The sequence below is a fragment of the Sceloporus occidentalis genome, unplaced genomic scaffold (assembly GCF_023333645.1).
Source record: "Sceloporus occidentalis isolate IW3139 unplaced genomic scaffold, rSceOcc1.0.p SCAF_13, whole genome shotgun sequence".
Lineage (NCBI taxonomy): Eukaryota > Metazoa > Chordata > Lepidosauria > Squamata > Phrynosomatidae > Sceloporus > Sceloporus occidentalis.
The window spans coordinates 10,592,297-10,615,622 of NW_028316993.1; the positions used below are offsets into that span (position 1 = coordinate 10,592,297).

Sequence of the window (23,326 nt, forward strand, 5' to 3'; positions counted from 1 at the left end):
GCTGTCCAAGGCTAAATTGTACATTACTCATAATTCTATGGGGTGAAACAGGCTGGAGCTGCCTCTGGCCACTCCAGCTGCGATCAGCCAGGGACCGTGGCAACCGGAAAGCCTGCTCTGAAAGTGGGCCACCGCCATGGTCCCAAACAGGCCACTGGCACGGAGCAGATTTTTGCTACTCTCTTTGCTGACAGTCTCAGAGTGGCGTCTGACTGCGTTGGGGGCATGCGTTGTCTGCACACCACACCCCTGATGCAGCCGGAAGCCGCTTACAATGGGTAAGCTTATTGTGCCCAACAAGCTGGGTACTCATTTTAGTACCCTACGGAAGGATGGAAGGATGAGTGGACCCTGGAGGGCTCCTTAACCCTTAACCCCAGGGATCCTTAACCCTTTCCTTGCTGATCATTTTCACTCTCAAAATTCCCACTGATTCTTTTTCCCTGAGGAAGAAAAATACAGGCATCAGTATCCACACACATCCCCAGCAAAGAAAGTTTTTGGATGGGGCAGATTAGAAAAGAAAAAGCAACTGGTGAGAAAGGAATTATGAACTCATATGCTGGTTGCTTTTCGTCTATTTATTTTTCAAGTCAAGGAGTTATGCAGAATTTTTGTAACTCATACCTTTGCTCTCATTTCCTTTCCTTTGATTTGTTTTCAGTTCCGTCACATCGTATTCCTCTTTTTTCTGTCAAAACATAGGCTTTTTACACTTCAGTCCTGTACATCTTTTTTCATTCTGGGATGTAATCCCAGGTAAACCTATCTAGGGTTGCAACCTCAATCAGGTGGTTTATTCATTTATGACTCCACATACACCACATGCATATTTTGATATCCAACTGAAGCTAGATTCCAACTCGATTTCAGATAGGGTTATTTTGTGTTCTTTCTCAGTTCAGACCTTTAAAGTTGTATGCATTTGGGGAAATGAAGGCAAGACATTTTAACACAATTCAGGGAAGCTAGGAAGAAATAACTTCAAAGTATAGCTGCTGCTTGAACCATTTATTTAGGTCTGAAAGGGGAAAACGTTTGAATATTTTATAAATGCTTCCTTGTTTTCTTGCTTCAAACACACTGAGAATTTTCAATAGTACTTATTCCTAGACTAATATTTGCAGAAGTGACATTCTCCAAAATGCTAGTAAGAAAACTTGAGTTAAAAATTGAAATACATTCAATATATGTACAGCTTGTCTGGCAGACAAAAATTTCCATAATTTAATAAAACTTGTAATGAAGACTTTTATTATCACTTGGCTAATATTTCAGTTAATATTATTTGCTGAATTTTAAAATATAGTGACTAATATTTACATTTCCTCTGTCTCTTTAACTTATTCTATAATCAAACAGGCTATTAAATATTTTAAATATTAAAAATATGGATATGATATGCAATGGAAGTTTTATTTACAGATGATGAAACTTAATGCTTAGAGACTGCTGAGTTCAGTATGAAACATATAAATGAAGCTGCTATTGCTATTAATGCAATTAGTGCTTAGGTTCCATGACTCCAATATCTTTAGATAAAAATTTTGACAGATGCAAACTTTGACAATTTCTCTAATATGCGCAACAGTTTGGGATTGTTAATTAATTAGAATGGTTAACAGAGGAGGGCTCTCACTAATATACTACATTACCTTCCCAGTAGATTTGGAGGAAGACCGCTATAAGGTTGCATGGAAATAAGGATTTAGGATTTTGAAGAATTATTACTTAGTTTTTAGTCATCAAGATTTGTTTTGTTTCAGAGCGCCAATGTCATTCTGTTCTTGTTTCAGCCAAAGCTAAATGGGGTATTAAACTAAAATCTTAGCCTAGAAATCCAGTAACAGAGAAGACTTTATAGCAGACTTAACTCTGCTATAGTCACCCCACTTAATGTAGCTGTACAACAGCTGTTTTCAGCACTTAGATGCTCCTTGCTTTGGAAACAAATTGGATTAAAGGGAGTAATCTGTTCGGATGTCTAATCCCCGCAGCCAGGTAGTGCATTTCTTAGTGGAAAGTAGATGACTGAATACTTCATTTTCCATTTTCAGAACTAGCGTGTTGATAAAAGAGGACTGCATTGCCTTTAATACCATTGTTGAAAAGGACATATTTGGTGGGCATCAGCGGTTCTTTTTTTGGGCATCAGTGGCTCATTGTGATGCGAATTTTAAATACTTCTCTGTCTGTCCTACACTCCATAATTGTTGCAGAACGCTACAGAATTCACACAGAACAATTGTTATAAAAATTATATAATTTTAATTCCTTTAATATGCTTCCTGGGTTAGAATAAGAATATAAATATATTTTAAAGATAATAAAGATTTTGATATGCAGATGGTTCAGAGAGGGCCTGATGTTCTTGCTAGTTGTTGTGCAGTTAAATAGGTATTTATTCTAGTTTGATCTCATTTTGCCATTTTTAGTCAAGACACTCCATTTAAAAAAAAAAGACTTTTGATACATATTATGGCAGAATATTCAAATGATTTCACATAGAACAGATTCTCACCATTAGCAACTATGTTATATTTTAACAGAACTATAAACTAGTTTTATAATGGACTACCTTAATAAATCCTACATATTAAGAAATTGCATATAATGCAACATTATAGGTTAGAATGGGCTCAGATATAATTATATGTGAGTATGTTTGCATCTATATGAAAAGTCCTTTATAAACTGAAAGGCACAGATCAGTTTTCTTATATTTTTTTGCAAATAGAGAATGCATAGTAAAATTCTAAATTCTTCTACATTTGGTAGAAAATCTAAATTTGAATAATTCTTTTACAGGATGTAAAAGCGTGGTTGGATATTTTTTTATTGCTGCTGCATTTGAATTCAAACAACCTAATTTTAGCAAGAAATTGGAAAAACCTACTCTGTGTTATGTTAAGTGAGCATAATAATAATATTCTATAAATAATGATTAGTTCAAAATTAAAAGAAAATGTTCAGCATTATCTCATCACTTATAGATTAAATGTTTCTGTGCAATATCAAATCACTGCTGGGTGCCAATCATGCTGAGTTTTATTTGATCGTTTTGCATAAAATTAAAGTTTATTGGAAAGCTGGTAACGTCTAATGCTAGTTTTGATATTCATTGCTTTCTTAAGCTATTTAAAAAATTACCTTAACATAAATGAAAAATATTTCAGGCTTCATAGTAGTTACAAAGATTGCTTCTAAGTGAGATGAAGAAGCTAACGTCCAGTTTTTGAAAACCATGGAACATTTATAGGATTTGTGGTGAAACTAATTGAACGTCATTTCCTTTAAAAAGAAACCCAAAATTTCATGCATTTATAGAAAGCTGATTTAATATGTGTCAAGTAGAGGAAAAATATAAAAGAACAACATTGTGTGATATTGCCAAATTCACTTTCCTCTTAAAAATAGTTGGTATGATTAATTTTCTAGATTTGTTGTTGTTGTTGTTGTTGTTGTTGTTCACAATGAGAACAAAAAAATGCAAAAGTATTAAGATATTGTAGAAACAGTGTTAATGTCGGTAACGGAGTGAGTACTTCTGGAATAATTTTATGACTAAACCAATACATGTTTTCTCAGTTGCAAGTATATTGAAATAAAGTACTTCTAAGTAGGCATATGTGTGTATGTTGAAGTAGGCAGTTCAATAAATATTCTGAGGCTGAGCAATCCCCGATTTATGATCATGTTTTGTTAACTAACTAGACAGTTGGAGAATAAATTTGGACATAATATGAAATTCTGGCCTAATACTGTGTTTCCCTGAAAATAAGACACTGTCTTATATTTATTTTTCTTCAAGAAGGCACGCTATGGCTTATTTTCAGGAGATGCCTTATTTTTTAAGTATGGTACAACAATCTACATTTATTCAAATAAACAGTGCACATGCTGAAAACTGCACTGGAAAAGCCTCTCGCTTGCTCTAAAGAAGTAATGGGGCGCATGCCTGTGGCACATGCACGCTGCTGTGCCTTGGGCACAAGCCCCATTACTTCTAATGGGGCTCCAGCACACACGGATTTCTCCTTAGCGGAGGAATCCGGAACGGATCCTTGCATAAGGGAGGGCCCACTGTAGTTAAGTTGTCTTCTTATGAAACATCATCATAACTCTCCAAACCCAGAATTACATCCTGAATTTCTTGAGACTCCCATTTCCTTTAGAACCATTGGCCCCAAGCTTTCCATTCTCTTCCTGCCCTTTTCCGTTCCACACCGGCCCTAACACTATGTCTTATTTTTGGAGTATGGCTTATATTGTGCAAATGCTTAGAAATCCTGTTATGGCTTATTTTATGGGTATGTCTTATTTTACATATCAGATGAGGAGCATAAAAGGGGGAGGTATGAGGCAGTTCAGATTGCAGGGTGAAAGGAACAAGTATTTCTGTTTATAGTAGTCCCATTCCAGACACACACACCTGCCATGTAAGAGAAATTCCACATATGCTCAAGCCCCTTTAAAGTCAATGGGGCTTGTGCTCATGGCAGCATCGCAGTGCATGCTTGCCATGGGCACACATCCCATTATTCTTTCTGGGGGGTGGCGCCGCTTCTTCCAGTATACGTTGGAAACCGTGTAATGCGCGCCCGCATATGCAGGCGCACTGTATAAGGGTTCTAGCCTAGCTTTGTCCTAACATTCTGTTTTCCTGTGTGAAGGGAACTTTCTTGTGTGGAAGTAAATTCATATGAGAGTTAAAAATTAAAAGCAAATTGTTGATAAACATGCTTACAGCTGTTAATGCACATGGAACATAAACAATCTTTTAAATCCAAATGCAGCGACATAATGATGATAAGTAATCTTATAAATCGTAATGGAGTCACAGAGTGGCTTAAAGTGAAAGCAATGAGTAATAAAATGATCTGCAAATCCGTTCAGTTTAACAATTTGTTTTTAGTTCTCCTGTGGAGAGTACAGTTTCTGATTGTTTCATATATATCTTATTACTGTTGATGTTAATAATTTTATATGTCATTTGCTCAGGCTTTTCTCACCGTGACATTATGTGAGTGAGGCACATGACATTGAGTTGGGATTGGTGCTTTCCAGATGTGTAGGATTAGACTAAGGGCTCTTTATGTTGCAAACCCTCTTCTCATTTTGGAATGCCTTCCCCACAGAGACTTGCTTGGCACCACAATTTTTACGTGGTTGCTAGGCAAAAACATTTTTATTCATGAAGGCAATTTATGCATTGTAAGTAGATAGGGCATTTTTGGTTGCAATCTTCTACTCACATTCCTGGAAGCAACAGAGTGTGGTTACTTCTGAATAGGACCGAATAAATAACTGCATCATTTATGACTGTATTAATCTGTTGGTTTTACCATAGTTTTATAGTGAATTTGTATTTTTAATTGTTTTGGGTTTATTTGAACGTATGTAATGCACACCATTCCGTGATCATTCTCAATGAAAGAAGTTAAATAGATTAGAGGATTTAAGCAAATAATTTCAAAATTTGGAATATTGAAGTGGTTCAATATTTTTCACTCTTATAATTGCATTGTTGCATTTGCCATTTGTAATCTGGGCAAGTTGTCCTCATCCTGTTACAAATGTGTATGTGTGCGCACACGTGCACATGCGCGCACATGTTTTTAAAATGCCAAATGGTGCATATAAAACAGTGCAGGATGAAAAAGAGTTTTAGCAAAGTTGCTCCATTTTTTTACGGGTGCAACGAAATGGTTTCTACAACCAGGATTTCGCACTGAAGGCATTTGGTTTCTCAGCAGGTGTAGGGTCTGGTATCTTAAACAAAAGATCATGTACAGTAGTCAAACAAATTTTCTAATGGGTTAAACTGTCAGATGAGTTAAGCTAGTCTTGAGACCATTCAGACTATGATTGTGACTGTGATTATGACATATAGTACAACACAGACCCATAGCTCCCTAAGCTAGTAATGATGAGAAATATGCTTGCTGAAATTTCATTCTGAATGCCTTATAGTTAGGTTTGCAGAAATAAATAAAAGGACAGATTGACTGTATAAATTCCATGTTTCAGTAGACTGGGAAAATAAAGATAGAGAAAGGAAATAGTTTAATTATATGTTATCCATCTGGGGATGATCATTCATTTGCATTATAATGTGGAAGGGGCTGAAATCTGTTTGTTGTCATGTTGTTGATTAGTCTTTTTCATCCTGCAGTTTGTGTTACTTTGGTTTCTGATTTGAGAGCATAATAAAGTGCAATGTTCAGTCATAATTTTGAACCTTCATACCCTTTTGTATTAGTGTGAAGCGAAGGCGTTCCCTGACATCAAGTACTATTGGTGTGGGAGATGTATGTTTCATCTGGTGTAGCACAAAGACGCAATTGATGTTGAGAGCCAGCTGTTGGTCTGCCCAAAAGACTTATTCTACTTTGCTGCCCTGTAAAAACGATGGCTCTAAACTTCACAAACTGAGTCTGGAGTTGATTGTTCTGGAGGGCTTGTTCTGTAACAACAGTACAGTGCAATGTACTGTTTTGCATGGAGGTATAGAACCTAAAGTATAATAGTGTATATATAATATACCTCAATTCTATAAATGTGAAATGGTTTCTAAGATTATTTTTAACATCTGAGGATTTTAAACATTAGGATGCTACATTAAGACAGCCTCAACCTTATTTATTTATTCATTGTTTTATTTAATGCTCCGACTTAAAAATGTATATATTTCCAAGGTAGCTTATGATATATAGGCAGTAAATACAAATAACATAGTAAAATATAGTGGCAAAGCTAGACTATAAATAATAAACCTTAAACCCCCAAACAAGAATATACTGAAGATGGAACAAGTTTGTTTTCTGCAGCGTCAGAAAATTGGACCCTGAGCAATGGATTCAAACTATAGGAAAAGAGATTCCACCTCAACCTTAGGAAGAACTTCCAGGCAGTAAGAGCTATTTGATGGTGGAACATGCTCCCTTGGAGTGTGGCGGGGTCTCTTTCTTTTGAGATTTTTAAACAAGGGTTGGATGCGATCTGTCGTGGGTACTTAAATTGTGATTTTTGGTTGGAACTTTCCATGGCTGACTTGATTGTTTTGCATGCTGTTTGGATTATCTAGAGTTTTATTACTATCAGTTGCTTTGAACAATCAAAGAACCAGGCAAATAAGCATTGAAGGAAAATACTATAAGAAGGGAATGGCTTGATTGAACAAAAGTCCTGTTGTATAGCATTCTTAGTCACACAGTTGCCATTTACTCTGGGAAGCCAACATCCAAGGAACAAGAAGGCAGTAATAATCACTGCTGCCCCCCTCCCTCCCTAGCACCTGATTTTCAGAGACATATTGACTGAGCCTGAACACATTATTCCACTCTTTATATAATACCCTTTAACAGTGTTTTTCTGTGCCTTAATCTGTTCCTCCTTTCAAGCTGTCTAAATTAAACTCCTCTAAAACGGTCTAAAGTAATCATCACCTCCTGCCGCAGTGAAATTCACAAATTAATAATGTACCAATGTGAAATACGTCAGCTTCCCTGGACTAAGATCTGCTTCAAGGATACTGCCTTCTGTGCCTTAGTACAACTATTAATACTAGTCAGGCAAATCAGAAACAGAACCTTCTTAGTGGCAGTGCTAAGTCTGCGGAGTTGGCTGGTTCTCCCTGTAAAGATTGATCAGATTCTCTCTCTACTTTCATTCAGATAGAAGTTTAAAACGCTTTAAAAATTTCTTGCTTTTCTGTTCTTCTTAATTGATTTGATGATTGCTTTTTATAGCTGAGTGTTTTAATTCTGTTTACTACTGTATATTTATTCGTTAGAGTAATGTTGCTTAGTAGACAATCTGGATACTAACTGGTAGAAGATCAGGTTGTAATTTTTTTTTTAGTGTTTATTTCATTTGACAGGAGAGAAACACTTTTTAAATGTTCAAAATCTATGATCTGGTGAGGAATGCGTAAGCAGAGCTTGGGAAAGCTAGGTTTTTTTTAACTGTAACTCACAAAATCCCCCAATCATAGAATTAGAGAATCATCATAGACCATGCTAGGAGTTGGAATCCCAAAAAGTAACTTTCCCAAGCTCTGATATGTATTGTGGTCATTTCTTTCTGATGTTTGGTATGATCTGAAAGCAACCTTTGGCCATGCTTTTGCAGGACAGTGGATTTTCCAGCTCTAAAGAAAGAGACAGAAAGCCTTAGTGTTGTGCTTTGGATCCTGGCGTCTAAGTTTCAAAGTTTTACTGCTTGCTTGTTCCTTTTAAAACCAACATCTTTAGAAGCAAATATGGCAGCAAATTGATTGTAGAAACATTCTCTTCTTAACTTTTGTCCTGGTTCGTGTTTATGGATGTGTCTGTGCACGTGTGTGAAGGTTATATAAGTGCTCTCAATTAAAAAGCAGGTTAGATCATATCAAAGCATTCAGCAACGCTATGACCAGGACTTTTATCATTTTAATGCCACACTGGTAATCCTGAAGTGTTTTTATGAGTGCCCCACACGTGGACTTTTTGAAAATATGGAGTATGTTGCCTTCTGCAGTGACTGTCTGACAAAGAAATGCAGTGGGAATGTGCCACGTGCCACAGGGGCACACATACACATGATTTTGTTACCTTGCCCTATATATTACAGGTTGGAGTTTAATGGTCAGTCTTGCTTCCTCCCCTCATGCGTGAATTTGGTCTCTATTTTGGAAAGGCCCACATATGTTTAGAAAATGGTCCATTAGATAAGACTATAGTCACCGATAGCCTAAATGATAAGCATTTCCCAAAGTACTTAAAGCTATGAACACCTTTTGAAACAGGCTTTGAAGACGGCAGAGGAAAACGGACATTCTGGACTTTGGAGACGCTTTCAGAAGACTCCCATCCATGGAAGAAGCACAAGATTTAGCCGAACAGCCTGTGAGTATGCAAAACAAATTGGAAGCCGTTACATTTAATCTGTGGCCTGTCTTGCAGGAATAGAAAAAGGGGAGTAGAGATTTTTTTAACACCATCCAGTAGATCGTGCATTTTGAAATAACAAATAATGATTCAGTTTATTTAGGGTTTTCATTTTGGGGGAAAATACAGAAAGAGTGTTAAAATATTATTGCAGACATTAAGGAATCTTCCCTGATTTACTATTACAGAAGAGTGAAGATAGGCTTATAACTATTTTGAGAGCGCGGGGATAATTGATATTTGTTGACTACTGGAAATTTTGGCTTAGAAACTTCTCAAACTATATGTGAAAAATACAGGATATAATATATATATATATATATATATATATATTTTAATGGACATTTTCTGGACAGTTTGTAAAAATCATATTCCTGTTTAGTACGTTTTGATTCATAAAGCGTTTGTACCTATTTTATGGGTAAAGTATTAGTACTTGCTTTGTGATTCAACATTTTTCCTTTGCTTAGTGAATCAGTACCAAAAGGCTGTTTCCTAACCCTCAACCACATATTTCAGGTTAATGTCAGTACCACTGAAAGTATATGGAATTATACTAGTTCCACGAATAAAGAATAAAAGTAAATATTTCAAGTAAGGCCCAAATCTTATAGTATGTCTTGAAGGCTGGCAGCTTGGCACTTAGATATTATGGAAGCCTAAAGTTTTAAACGTATCACATCTCTGTTGAGGTCATTTTTCTTCTGATATTTAAATATGGCTTTTTGGAGTATCAAAGCTCCCTATTTGCAAAGCTCCTGCCTGATCTTTCTGTGAAGGTATACCATGGCAGTTGAAGTCTCTTGGATCCCACTTTGGGAGAGTTTTGTAAGTTACATGCAACATCTTAAATTTTTCCCTGATTCTGGATGAAGGATCCTTCTTGTCTGATGTTCGAAATGACATGAGGTTTCAGCAGAAGTCGGTAAAAATAATTTCAGTTTGTTTTTGTTAAAAATTTATCACAATCTGCAAACTTTTTTATTTGGGATGGAAATAATTTGAGACAACAGTGCAAGTATGGGAGAAGCTGCTGAAGCTATCATGATTAGTCCCATCCATGCTTAGGGCTTTGAGTATTTAACTCTAAAAGGTATAGGACTGAATTTCTGTTATTCATCCATGTTAGTGCTGACTTTGCGTTGCCACCTCTGTTTTCTCAGAGGTTTCTCATCTTTAACAGGTGGATAGCAAATAGATGCAAAACGGACCTCTCCATCATCAGAATAGCCATACCTCCTGAATTTATCTAATGGATGCAGAGGAGAATTTTCTTCCACTTTACTTTTGAAGAATTTAGCAAAAGCCTGAAGTTTCTTTATGGTCAAGGCAGGAAAAAATAGATTTATAGAATTCAATGTACAAGAAATATGAAATATACCAATTTTCTCATTCTAATACTCCATTCTTTTATTCTGTTTTCTGAAGACATCCTTGTAATATTCTTTCAACAGTAACAATTAGAAATGTCTTTTTAGGGAAGTTTAAAAAGTGTGACTGATTCTTCCGTTGTGCTGTTTTTCTTTCTTCCATATAAATGCTATGTATAGCATGTCATATTTAGCCACCAGAAAACACAGGACTTGGGTCCAAAGCACGCTGCAGAAATAATCCAGTTTGAGACTGCTTTAACTACTGAGCTCTGGTGCAACAATAAACTACAATTCCCAGGATTCGCTAGCACTGAGCTAGGGCGGTTAAAGTGGTCTCAAACTGGATTATTTCTGCAATGTGTTTTGGACCTTAGTTGCATCTACTAGTCAGACGTTTCTTCTTCTGTTGTAGATTAAGAGAGACAATAAAGACTAGCTTAAAACATTCCATGATAAAGTGTAAGGAATAAAATTTAACAAGACAAAGAAAATGACATTTCCAATCACATTCAGCATTCAATTTAATAATCCAATTTATGGCTTGAATTTGCTTATTTTTACCTACTGACTGCTACAGAAAGAAATCTAGTGCCACAAAGAGAAAGAAATAGGAAGATCTTAGAGATATGTTGGTGCTGGAATTATAAATAAGAGTGTTTCAGGAAAAATAATAGCTAACAGACATTTCTTGACAGAATCACTAGAGATGGTATGGCAATTGATGTCAGTCTTCTGAAACAGAGCGAAAACAAGGTGGAAGTGACTTGGATGAGATAACGAAAGAGCAGCACTCATTTTGAAAGGGGCAAATGGCTATATTTCTGCAAAAGTAACATAAAAGAAAGCTCAGTAAATTAGTACAAAAACTTTAAAAGCACTCTCTGCATTGTAAAGGTCTTCCTTTGAGGTAACTTACACAAAATGGAAAAGCATTATTAAGGCTTCTGTATGGTGCCAAATGGGAGGAAGCCAAGAGGGGGTGCTTTTTCCCCCTAATGTTACTTGCAAATTGTATATCCCATATACCACCGAATGTAATGCTAATAGTTGTGATATAAACAACTAGCAAAGTTAAAATTATACCTTCAAATAATAATATCATATGCATTGCTTAAATGTATTTACTTATACATAGTGAATATTTGGTTAAAATGTGATGTTTTTAAATAAAATTTTAAAAGAATTAAAAAATAAAATTTCAAATTTTTCCAAAAGATTTAAAAATTTAAAATTTAAAATTTGAAATTTTAATTTTAAAAATTTCTGGGGCCTGTCCTTTTTCCTCCCACTGAACTTCGCCCCACTCCCACCATCTCTTAAAGCATTTTAAAGGGAAGCAGGTGAATGCCACAGCCCATTTCTGCCAAAGGGTTGGTGTTTGAGGTGAATCAAGCCTTTCCCACTCATATGGTATTGTCCATATTTAGCCAAATACAGTATAAGTATCTTTATTTATTACCGCTAGTTTTGAGCCTTTTCCTTACAGACCGGAACCATATTAATAATAACTAAATAACCTGATATCTTTGAAAATATTTCTCTTTGCAGACAAAAAAAGCCAAGATGCAGGAATCAGATGAGCAGTTGTTAAGGTAATTGATATTTTTTTAACAGCATCTTCCAGATTCCTCCCCCCCCCCCAATATTTTCTTTGAAAGGGAAAAGACAGCAATTGTTCTCTGCCTTGTTTAAGTATGTAATGACTATCACAAACCTGATTTCAGTAATCGTCACAACAATCCTGTGAAATAGGTCACTTTCACAGATGATGATCAGAACCTTAAAAAGGAACCATGTCTTTTCATATCTTTTCTGTTGTGGGTTTGTTGAGCAGAGACTGAAGCTGAATCCAAAGAGAGGGGAAGAGCCAGATGAAACATTCTATTAGAACAGGTGGTTGTCTAGACAAAGGCAATTGAATTTAGACAAAACAGACACCATTTACACAGCCTATTCAGTTCAAATTGCATCCATACCATTTCAATCATTAGCCTTAAGGAGCAATTTAATGTGTGTATGCGGTCAACCAGAAATTTCTTTGCTACAATTAAATTTTGGTTAAACTAATTTTTTTTTAACCGAATCGCAGAAAACATTTCAAAATTATTTGGTTTTGTTCAGTATTCTTTGAGAAAGTATTTTGTAAGACTCTTGTTTCTATTATCATACATAGAAACTGGAGGTTGAAAACTCAATAATACTGACATATACAAGACCATTTTTCCAGCTAGGAGCAAATTATTATTAGATTTCATTTTAAATATGTACATTTGCAGCCAGCAGTGAGTGTGAGGTTTCATGTTTAGCAAGAATAAACACAGATAATTTTTTATGTTGGGATAGAAAATGCTACAACTTTATTAATTACAAATAGGCCTGGCCCACAATACAAGTCCAGATCCAGGCATCAGTCAGCCTGTCATTGGCACATGTGCTGGTCATTGGGAACTCCTACTTGCTAGGTAGTGCTGGAATTATAGATGCAGAAACCATGTGAGTGAAAACCAGTATGTGAATGCCCTGACACCTGGAAGTGAGGCAGAGCTATCTGCCCTTGAGCTGGGTGTGATCTATTCATCTCCATTTCCAAAGTCCCCTAAGGGGACCCCACATCCTGGGTTGGAGAAGTAGATTAATCTCCACTAGATCTACCCCATGTGTAAACCACATGGTGTGACAATCAGTGTTAGCAGTGTAATACTACTAACAGTACAATCATCTGTACAAAAGTTTAGACTCTGAGAGAAGAGGGGTAGGATGACAGTCAAAGCCAACTGATTGTTATTGTGGTAGAGGGAAAGTAACATATGATCCAGAGGAAGATCAAGTGAAGCCTGCTCCCTACCAACCAACCAGTCTGCCTCTGATTGGCTGGTCTTCCTGTGCCATACCAAAGCCAGAGCTTCTTAGGAAGAGAAACATCACTGACACTTGAAACATGATGTTCAGCCTCACTTCACTTGCAACCACAATCTGCAATTTGGTGTTCCTGATGAGCCAAAAAAAGCATTTCCCCCCCAGTCAAAATGATCACTGTAGGGCTCTTAGTCAAAAATATTTGTACCACTGGGGAAATTGTTCAGCTGTTGTGCTAACATATGCATAAGACTGTTGCATGGAGGCCATTATCATTATTTCCCACCTATTACAATCCATTTGAAACACTGAACTGTGTTTTAATGTCATTTATGTATTAAAACTGTTGACTTGCAATGTGAAATTGACTGAAGATCCCAATGGGTATATTGACATTGATTTTTTTGGTGGTTTTAATGTCTAATTTGTTTTTAGTAATGATTCTGATGGTATTATTGTTTAGTTAGTTTTTTCATGATGTCAATAGCCTTAACCAGTGTGAACACTATATTTAGGGGAAGACTGGGATATGAATGTAATAAATAGATAATGATAAATGTTATATCATAGTTCCTATTTTCTGATGCAACTGCTAACTGTTGTTTAATTAAACTAGGATGTAATGACTAAGGAAGGAAGGAGGTTGGAGCTGTGGTGAGAAAAAGAATATTGCATACTATCACTCCTTCTTTTCTTTAAACTGTTATTCAGATTGCTGGGGTTCCAATAGAGCACCCACAAATTAATATGTTTATAGAGGAATTTTAATATTAGCTCAAATGATAGTTGTAATGCAGCTGGGATAACAACCCAGATGTATACCACAAATCACACAGAACTCCAGAGGCAAATCCAAATTAACTGTAGTTTATTAAGGGAATGAACAACATACACCCAAAAAACACATGCACTCACACATGCACACAAGTTAAGAATCAAAGGTGTGATAGGTGAATAGATGTGAGGCTTTTCTAATGGCACTACTTCTGGGGATGCGGTGGCTTAGTGGTTAAGACACCAATTCTGATGATTGGAAGATCGGAAGGTTGGCAGTTTGAGGCCCAAGTGGTGCATGATGGGGTGAGCTCCTGTCACTAGTCCCAGCTTGTGCCAAACTAGCAGTTTGAAAGCATGCAAATGCAAGTAGATAAATAGGTACCACTTTGATGGGAACATAACAGTGTTCGGTGCAGTCATGTTGGCCGCATGACCACCAAAGTAGTCTTCGGACAATGCTGGCTCTTCGACTTAATAACAGAGATGAGCACCACCCCCTAAAGTTGGTTACGACTAGACATTAATGTCAAGGGACTACCTTTACCTTTAATGGCAATACTTACCAACGATGAGGTTTGCTTCCACTTGAAGGAATAGAAATTAACTCAATAGCCACGCTGGAAAGTTGGATGGTGCTGACTATTGAGGGAATCTAGATACAAACTTTGCCTGCTTCCCAAGTAAACTCAAAGAATATTGGTTAGTGCCCAATATTTATATGGAAAATCATGCCTTGAAGGCAGACTTGAAAGGATTCACTATATGCCAGATTGTTTTCCATGAAGGAACATTAGATGGGAATTGCAGTAGATGTGCCCATGACTGTTTGGATAAAAGATTGATGGCAACATCAGATGTTCTCAGATCAAAAGCTGAGAGCTGTAAATCTTTGGAGATGGGAGTTACTTCCCAAACAAAGGGCAAATTCACATCTTGACAAGAGAGATCTTTGTTTTTACAAGTACAACCATCTTCCTCTGCTGGACTCCAGTTAACCCCCTCTGTTGATCAAAGGGATTATGCTGATGTCTTTGGGTGATCTGTTGTGATGTGTGTCCAGATCACTCCTTGGCTGGCTCCCACTAGTCTAGAGGCCAGCTGCCTATTTGGAGTAATCCTAGGTTATTCAGAGCTCACCCTTCATCAGAGTCCCTTTTTGATATGAAGTTATATTAAATGTAAGAGGATTTATTTTTAGGTGTCCAATCCTTGGCCTAATAAAACTAAGCAAAGAATTGAGTTTTAAAATCATACTAAAGGCTGCAATAAGACATAATACCCAAACTATGGTCTATTGCTGTGTCTGAACCAGAGGTCAGAAATATGCATGCGTCCTAAGAGGTTAGAAGCCACACTCCAGTCCTAAGGACTAGAGCATGGCTTTGGCACAGCTTCTAGCCTCCTAAGATGCGTGTGTCATTTAAACAGCATACCTCCAAAGTGACCCGAAGCAGCTTTATTTTGGCCTGCCTCTATGGACTCATCAGATTACAGTCTGAAGCATGTTCTTTGATTTGCCAAAGCTTATAGATCACAAAAGAACCCAGACAGCTCCAATCCATAATTTCCTTGCTATATGCTCAAATTATTGTGTGGGTTCTTAACTAAGTTTAGTGTAAACAATGGGTTGGCACGATATCCAAATTGAGAAGGTCTTCTCCTATATAACTCTTATATAGAGTCTTACACAGAGTTTTATATAGAATTGTATCTTGTTTTTCTATTTTGTATTGTGATACTTTGAGATGGCCTATGGGCTAATCAATAAAGATTGATTGATTGATTGATTGATTGAGAAAGTGGTTCTGTACTACAATGGTCAGTAACAGCCTCATTTGTCTGTATTGTCCCTTTTAGGCATGTAAACAGCACAGACAGTAGTGATCAGAAATCTGAATCTTCAAATCTTGGTTCAAATCTGCCCTTGTCCAATGAAAGTAAGTGGCCTGGGGAGGGAGGTAATCTTTGAAGATGATTAGAAAAACTGCATGGTTTCTGGTATATGAGTTCTGCATCACAGCCTCTGTGATTCTCAAAGATTTAGTATTTAAAGTTTTCCTAATGATTACATTTATTTTTCAAAGCAGTCTCTCTTAGAATTCTCCCACATAATACTGAAATACTTCAATACACTCACACATAAGCTATTTATTAGTGTATTCCATCTAAAATGACCTGCAACGCCAACTCTTGCTCCTCAGTAGCTGATACTAGAAGCATCCTGCCTGATACTGGAGATCTTATCTACCCATTGTGACTAGTAGCCTCACCATCCATGTATCTGTCTAATTACCTTTTAAAACTTTCCAAGTTGGTAGCAGTCACTACAGGCTACCAATAGTCCAGCTATGTGCTATCTGAATTTCCCCCCTTAATTATGGCCTGAATCTCACACCATTTGCCTGCATTGAGTGATCCCAAGTTATGTTATGAATGTGTAAGAGGTATAGAATATATAGTAATTAGAGTCTTGAACCAGGACAGAGAAGATCAATTTTCAAATCACCACTGAGCCAAGGAGCCCACTGAGTGACTTTATGTAGTAATTGCTTCTCAGACTTGCTGATCCGGGGGTGTGACATTCAAATGACATACACCCCTGGATTGGGCTGAAGCTGTCCCATGGCCTCTAAGGCAGCCCAAACCTGGCCTCAAAAAGAGCTCAAAAAGCTCTCCTTGCTGGTGGTCCTTGCAGACCACACCAGCAGCTGGTCTCACAACTACGACGTCTGGTTGCTGTGGTCCTGCACTGCTCAGGTCGCATTTGCAGTTGGAGAGGCTAGAGGCTGTTCCAAGCCACCTGTCTGCTAGAGGCCTTAGTAAGCTACCATGAAATGATGTCATGAAAATGTAATAAAATAAAAATTCTAATATAAGCACTATATAGGGCTGTAAGAGAGTGTTCTCAGAAGATTGTGTTTTTTTCTTTATGTAAACTGTGCTATACATTTGAGAAATCATTTTCAAGTCATTGTACAATCTTTCTTATTCTCTCACATCCCTCTACTTCAGGGAGATCACTCCAGGAATTGTTTTTTGTGGCCAACCATTCTTCCCTTCATAACATTTCCTTGGTTTAACAACTCCCCATTGCAGGGATGTTGGGCAATAGCAAATCATAATCTCACAAATTGTTTTACATAATTTTGAGCACTCATGACTTCTCCTTCTCACCCATCTTCTCTCTCTTCAAGTGAGTAAGAGATGAAGAGTAAGAGCTTCCATTTCAATACCATGTATTCTTCAGAACAGAATGGTACAACTCTAAATAATCTTGTATGTAACTTAGTTGTTTGCATTAATAACTTCTACACAGTCATTTGTAATGGTTTGCATGCAGTTACGTATATGAATATTTTTCAGTTCTGCCATGCACTGACTACATCTCAAGGTCATCAAATGAATATACCTCACAGATGTATTCTGCAAAGTAAGTTAAATTGTTTATTTCAGCATCTTCAGTTCATTTCTTTAAAGTAAGCTTTCATACTGTCAGAGTCATTCCTCGTGGCTCTCTCTGCCTTGGTTGTACTTGTAAAAACAAAGATCTGTCTTGTCAAGATAATAGGCCCCAAGATTTCCACCAGAATAATAATTAGTGGTGTAATGGTGAATAATACAGAATCTTCCAGTTGTCCACTGTTTTGGGAACCCAGCAAAGTTCTCACTAGCCTAACCCAAACACAGAGATATCTCCCCGCCTGCTATCAACATCCTGTTGACTAAGTCATCCGTATCATTTTATTTATATACTTTATAAGGTAGTAAACCAAAACTAGTTACAATATTACACATTCCCCCAATTGTCTATTTTATATCTAACCCATTTGGATTAGGGCTGTCTCTAGCCTTTCCAAGTTTAAACTGTAGAGCTTGCCTGATGGTCATGGCAACCATTCCTTTCCACCTTTACCTTTCCTTCTCCTCTTGGAACCAAGCTCTACATTCCTTTCCTCTGCCTGAGAGTTAACCCTCTCAACTCAGGATTGGAGTTAACCCTCTCAGCTCATACTACAAAAATATCCTCAACCACTGCTTCAGATTTAACAGCAACAGTAATATCAATAACAACCTTAACCTAAGAATAACAGTGACAACCTTAACAATTAAATCTCTTTATAAAACAACCTTAACCACCGTTAGCCCATTTATAACTATATTTCTATTACCAATTCTGCCAGGAATGAATAACCATTTATTTATTTAATGATTTATTCCAATCCTGACAGCTTTGCACCTAGAAATGTATGGCCTTTTCTATTTGTTTCTGGGTTGTGTATACACCTACTAGGAGACAGAAGAGTGCAATGAATTGGAAGCCCCATACTGTGGTTCTCTGAAAGGTATACATACCACAGAAGTCTGAATGTGACCAGCACGTACATTTCTATACAACTTATCAGTGAACTAGCATTCCTTAAGCAGCTTACAGTGTGTAAGCTAATTGCCCCCAGCAAATTGGGAATTCATTTTACCCACCTATGAAAGGATGGAGGGCTGAGTGGACCTTGGAGCCCTCCAGAAGATAGACAGTCATTGCCTTCAAAGTTACAATCTAAAAGACACAACAAAAAAGGAAAAAAGGATGTAGAAGGAGGAAGAAGAGGACAAATCCAGAAACCAATTCTTAAAATGCTTATATTGTGATAGTGTTGCATTATGTGAATGAAGGAGATGGGAGTACACCTGCCCCAGGCTGCGTATGTATTGTAATGTTGTAATTATTGCTTAACAGGTTGAGGTTGTGGACAAAAAAATTCGGCTTGTTTACTGACAAAACATTTTCTTTTTCATAGGCCATATACACATGTTCTTTCTGTACCTGTATCTGAAACAATGGCCTCATATTCTGGTCAGACTCAATACCAAGCACTGCAGCAATCACAGACTTATGCTGTGTATCCTCAGTCAACACAAGCCTATGGACTACCTCCTTTTGGTAAGTGTGTATGGAGTCTCTAGCCAAAGCCTCTTGGAAGTGAGGCTGTTGAAGACCTCTGCATTTATTATCCTTTTAGGTATACTCTAAATACATTACACATATATATCTTAAAACACAACTCCAAAACAAAGCAAATGAGAGGTAAACAATACTGCACAGCAATGAGGTGCAACAATCAGCTAAAAAAAAGCTTAATATTCCTGGCAGGACACAACAGAAAAATGTTGTGCTGGTGTCATATTCCCTCCCCTAAAACACAACTCTGTGACAAACTCTTCTTCTTTGTGGTCTCTGTGGCTCACACGGATGGTCAATCTGTGCCTGTGCAGTCCATCTCTTGGAACCTTTTAGAACTATGTAGTGTGTGTTTAGGCAATAGACCCTCCTATACTCCAAACACATGTCCCACTCAATTCTCTCAGTTCCTTTTTGTGTACCGCAGCAGCAGCAGCAGCATTAGGAACTCTCCTTGAATGTTTATTCAGACTAACTTCTGACTGACTTTCATCTTGGATATGGACTTTGTTTTCTCCTAGATTCTCTGCATTTTGGCTTGGTTTTTCAGATTAGTTTGCCTTCTCATGTGTTTCTCTCTTACCTTATGTTTTGGCTCTCGTCTTTAGTTTGGTGTCTCTTGGCTGTTTATGGCCTCCTCTGGATCTTTTAAGAGGTGTACCACTTGTGCTGGAAAGATTCCAGAGAAGAACAAGCATTCTAAATGTCTCCTGTGCTTATGCAAGGAGCATAACGTAGGAATTTATACAAACTGCCAGGTGTTCATCCATCAGATCCACTGTAATCAATCCTTACATCTGAAGGCTGTCCTTTAGGTTGAGGGCAGCTGACTAGACACCAGAGACTAGGCCCTTACTTACTTACGGCCTCTCTTGCAATCTCTTCTTCACACCTATCAGTAACTCGGTGTGCCACGTTGGTTCCATTGATGTCTGGCTGTTCTGTCAGGTTTGCTCTCAAATGACCCCTTACTCAAAAAGACCAGCTAGGTCTTGCAAAACTGGCTGCAAGTTCTCAAGTACTTCCCACTTTGGGTAAGTCCCTTGAGACCAAAGTGGATTCATTTATTGAGCCCAGCAGTTTTTGCATAAAAGGCATAAAAAGAAGATGGCAATGGATCCTAACATCTCCCATTGGGACTCTTAGGTGCCACCACTGTACTGATAAGAATTGTTTGCACCTCCAGTTCAACAAGATCTGATTTCACAACTGCAAGAAGGAATGCCTTTGGCCCCAATTTCTGCCAAGTGCAGATGCTGTTCAGACAATGACCACACACTCATAAAAGAGAGATGTAGTCATGATGGGTGACTTCAACTATCCTGATATTTTCTGGAAGTCAAACTCAGCCAAATCCTCAAGATCTAGCAAATTCCTCACTTTCCTTGAAGACATTTTCACCGTCTAAAAGGTGGAAGAGGCAACAAGGGGGTCATCTGTTTTAGATCTGATCCTAACCACCAGGAGATGACTTGTTTAATGGGGTGCAAGTGGTGGGATCATTAGATGGAAGTGACCATGTTTTCCTGGAGTTTGTTGTACAGTGGAAAGGAGAATCCAGGCATAGGCAGATACGCATTCTAGACTTTAGAAGAGCTGATTTCTGTAAACTTAGAGAACTACTGGAGGTGATCCCATGGTCAGGAATACTAAAAGTGGTGGGTTACAGACCGCTGAGAAGCGGCGGTCTGGCTCCACCTCCGCTTGCAGCATCCAGGAACCGCAGCCTTTAAACGATGCGGCTCCCGGACGCTGCAGAGAAGGAGTGCAGAAATCGTGCTCCTTCTCACGCCCCGGAAGAGGCGCCACGAGTGCCAAAGGGCACACTCGCGGCATCACTTCCGGGGCGCCATGTGGGGACACAGAGCGTCTGCTACGTCAAAATGGCGGTGCCCGTATGAACAGGGCGCCACCATTTTGTACGGACTAAGTCCGTATTAGGAGTAGGGGTGTCTAGAAGAGATGCCCCTTTTTCAAACTGGGACGTCCTCAGGACGTCCCTAATGGCGGTCTGTAACCTGCCACTGAAGGGAGTTCAGGACGGATGGGAGTTTCTCAAAAAGGAGATACTGAAGGCACAATTTAAAACAGATCCAGCGATGTGCACTGCCATTCTGCATTGACCATACTACCTTGTTTCATCAATCCCAGAGATTTTTCCTATCCTATTCCACCAATAAAGAAGGACTGTTAGAGCAGTGTTTTTTTTAATGGGTAGCAGTTACCATCTGTTTAGCCTATGTCTTGATGGGAAAGATCCTCCTGATCAAAGTAAAGAGTCATTCCACCACAGCTATGCCTGAGTCAGCTGCCTTCTTGGGATGCGTTCCTCTCCACAATGTCTGTAGAACTGCCAACTGGTCCCTTCAACCTTTAGAACCCTTTAGAGACTGGATGCGAGATCCCAGATGTTGCTTTTGGGAAGGCTGGTCTTCTCTCTTGTGTCACATGACACTTTCTCTTCCTCTGGGTGAATAGCTTGCTAGTCTTCAATTTGTGTGAGGCATAGAGACCCCGAAGAAGAAGAGCAGATTGCTTATTTGTAACCGGTTCTTTGAGTGGTCATCTGTGAACTCACACAATCCCTCCCATCCTCCTCCACTTGTTGTGTTCTGCTCTCCTTAGTTCCTTGGATGCTGTTTCAGCATCCAGGGAACTGAGGAGACTGAGCGGGAACCATGAGGATCACATGTGTGGAGGTTGGGAGGGACCAGCACCAAAACACATATGGCATAGCTCTAGAAGGTTCCAAGGGATGCCCTGTCAGGCACAGGTTACTCATTTGTGTGATTTCACTGATGACCATTCAAAAAACCACAATTATATATAAACAACCTATTCTTTTCATTGTGTATATCTCCTTCTTTGGAGCTCTTTAAACAGCGGCTGGATGGCCATCTGTCGGGGATGCCTTGACTGTGAGTTCCTGCATGGTAGGAGGTTGGACTGGGTGGCCCTTGTAGTCTCTTCCTACTCTATGATTTTATGATTCTATGGTTCTATGATCAGCTTCCCCCTACCAAATATATTAGCAACAACTGTCATCATCCTCGCAAGCATGGTCAGCAACTGCTACCTGGCTGTGATAGGATTTGTACTGTAGTGCATCTGGAAGTAGAAGGTAAATATATACATGCCTCAGAGAGTGGAAGATAACTGCGTGCCTCATGATGTGTAAAGCAAGCCTAATAACTGGGAGTGTCAGTAGATGTATAGGGCAGGTACGCTCTGAGGGAAAGTTTAAATTACATGTGAAGGTGCTGCCCAGACAGCCTCACTGATGATCAAAAAGTACTGCTACTTTAGGCAATGAGTATTATCTGATTTGCTAAATGTAGCCAAATCCACTTGACAGCTAGATTCATCTGCAAGGTCTTTAGCAAGACCTCTGAAACCTTTGCATCTTCCCATATGAATCTTCTTCTAAGTGAGTGTTAGATAAATCCCAGGTGTTGGGAGGCCACATCACTGCCCCTGCCTCCTGGAACCCTGGACAGTTGATTCTTCCCCCTGCCCATTTTCATACTCCTGTAAAATTGGAATGTCAATTTGTTTTTTATTTTATCTCAAGTGGCTAGTATCGCTTGGCAAGCCCAGAAGGAAGGTCATTTTGCTAGGATTTGAGTCCTTTTTACATCCCCTATTATTTTCTGTTTAGAAATAAACCCTGACAGCCTGAAAAAAGGAACCACCACCCTGCTGCAGCGTGCAGCAAAATGGCCAGTAATAACCCTCAGAGAAGTTGCTAGTGGTTATTGTGATGCCAAAACAAAATGGAACCCACCCACTTCAGTTTTGAGGGCAAGGGGGGTAGGGATATATAGGAGGCACATAACATTTTGGACCATATGTGGCCTATGGGCCACACTTCCTCTATCCATCCTTTATGTTATATACATATTCTGAGGCTCTACTCTGCATTCTATTGCCAAAAAAAAAGGTTTGTTTGGTGGGAATGTGGGACAGGCCATTTTCTGTGGCAGAACCCCATCTTTGTAAGTCCTCATGAGATTATATTGGTCCCATGCCATCCTTGATATAAGTGGGCAATAAAACAATTTTTCCCCCTCCTTGCTTGAAGTGATCTTGAATTATGAGACTGAAATTGAACTTCTCTGCTAATTTTGATTGTGTACCTCTGGTCCTTTGTTAAATGTTTATATTCTTATAGTGGTTTTTTGTTTTTTTAATTTTGTAATGTTATTGCAAACCAGGGATGGGAATCATGTCACCCTCCAGAACTTGTTGAACTGCAACTCCTAACATTCCTCACCATTGCTTATACTCTTGTACTACTGAACTTGGAGTCCAGCAGCTTCTGACAAGTTTTATGGTTCTCATGTATGTTTGCCTTTGTTAAGTTTGAAAGGTGATCTTCAAGGGGGGAATTGACTTTAAGGCCCTTTTCTCTACACAGGAAACTATCTTATAGC

The 23,326-nt window shown here is 38.4% G+C and overlaps 1 protein-coding gene across 5 annotated transcripts in view; it reads left to right on the plus strand.

Annotated features, from left to right (window-relative positions):
- LOC149304928 (protein phosphatase EYA3-like) overlaps nt 1-23,326 on the plus strand; it is a 65,295-nt gene that overhangs the window by 15,759 nt on the left and 26,210 nt on the right. For 3 of the 5 annotated variants that reach the window (XM_089479499.1, XM_089479501.1, XM_089479502.1), the window contains exons 2-6: nt 8,789-8,888; nt 11,852-11,895; nt 15,794-15,873; nt 17,300-17,366; nt 18,733-18,875. In XM_089479499.1, the coding sequence (XP_089335625.1) occupies nt 8,856-8,888; nt 11,852-11,895; nt 15,794-15,873; nt 17,300-17,366; nt 18,733-18,875 (367 nt within the window). In that variant the 5' untranslated portion in view covers nt 8,789-8,855. Of the gene's footprint in view, nt 1-8,788; nt 8,889-11,851; nt 11,896-13,775; nt 13,814-15,793; nt 15,874-17,299; nt 17,367-18,732; nt 18,876-23,326 lie in introns of those variants that run through there. The other 2 variants (XM_089479500.1, XM_089479503.1) reach the window with 2 other exon arrangements.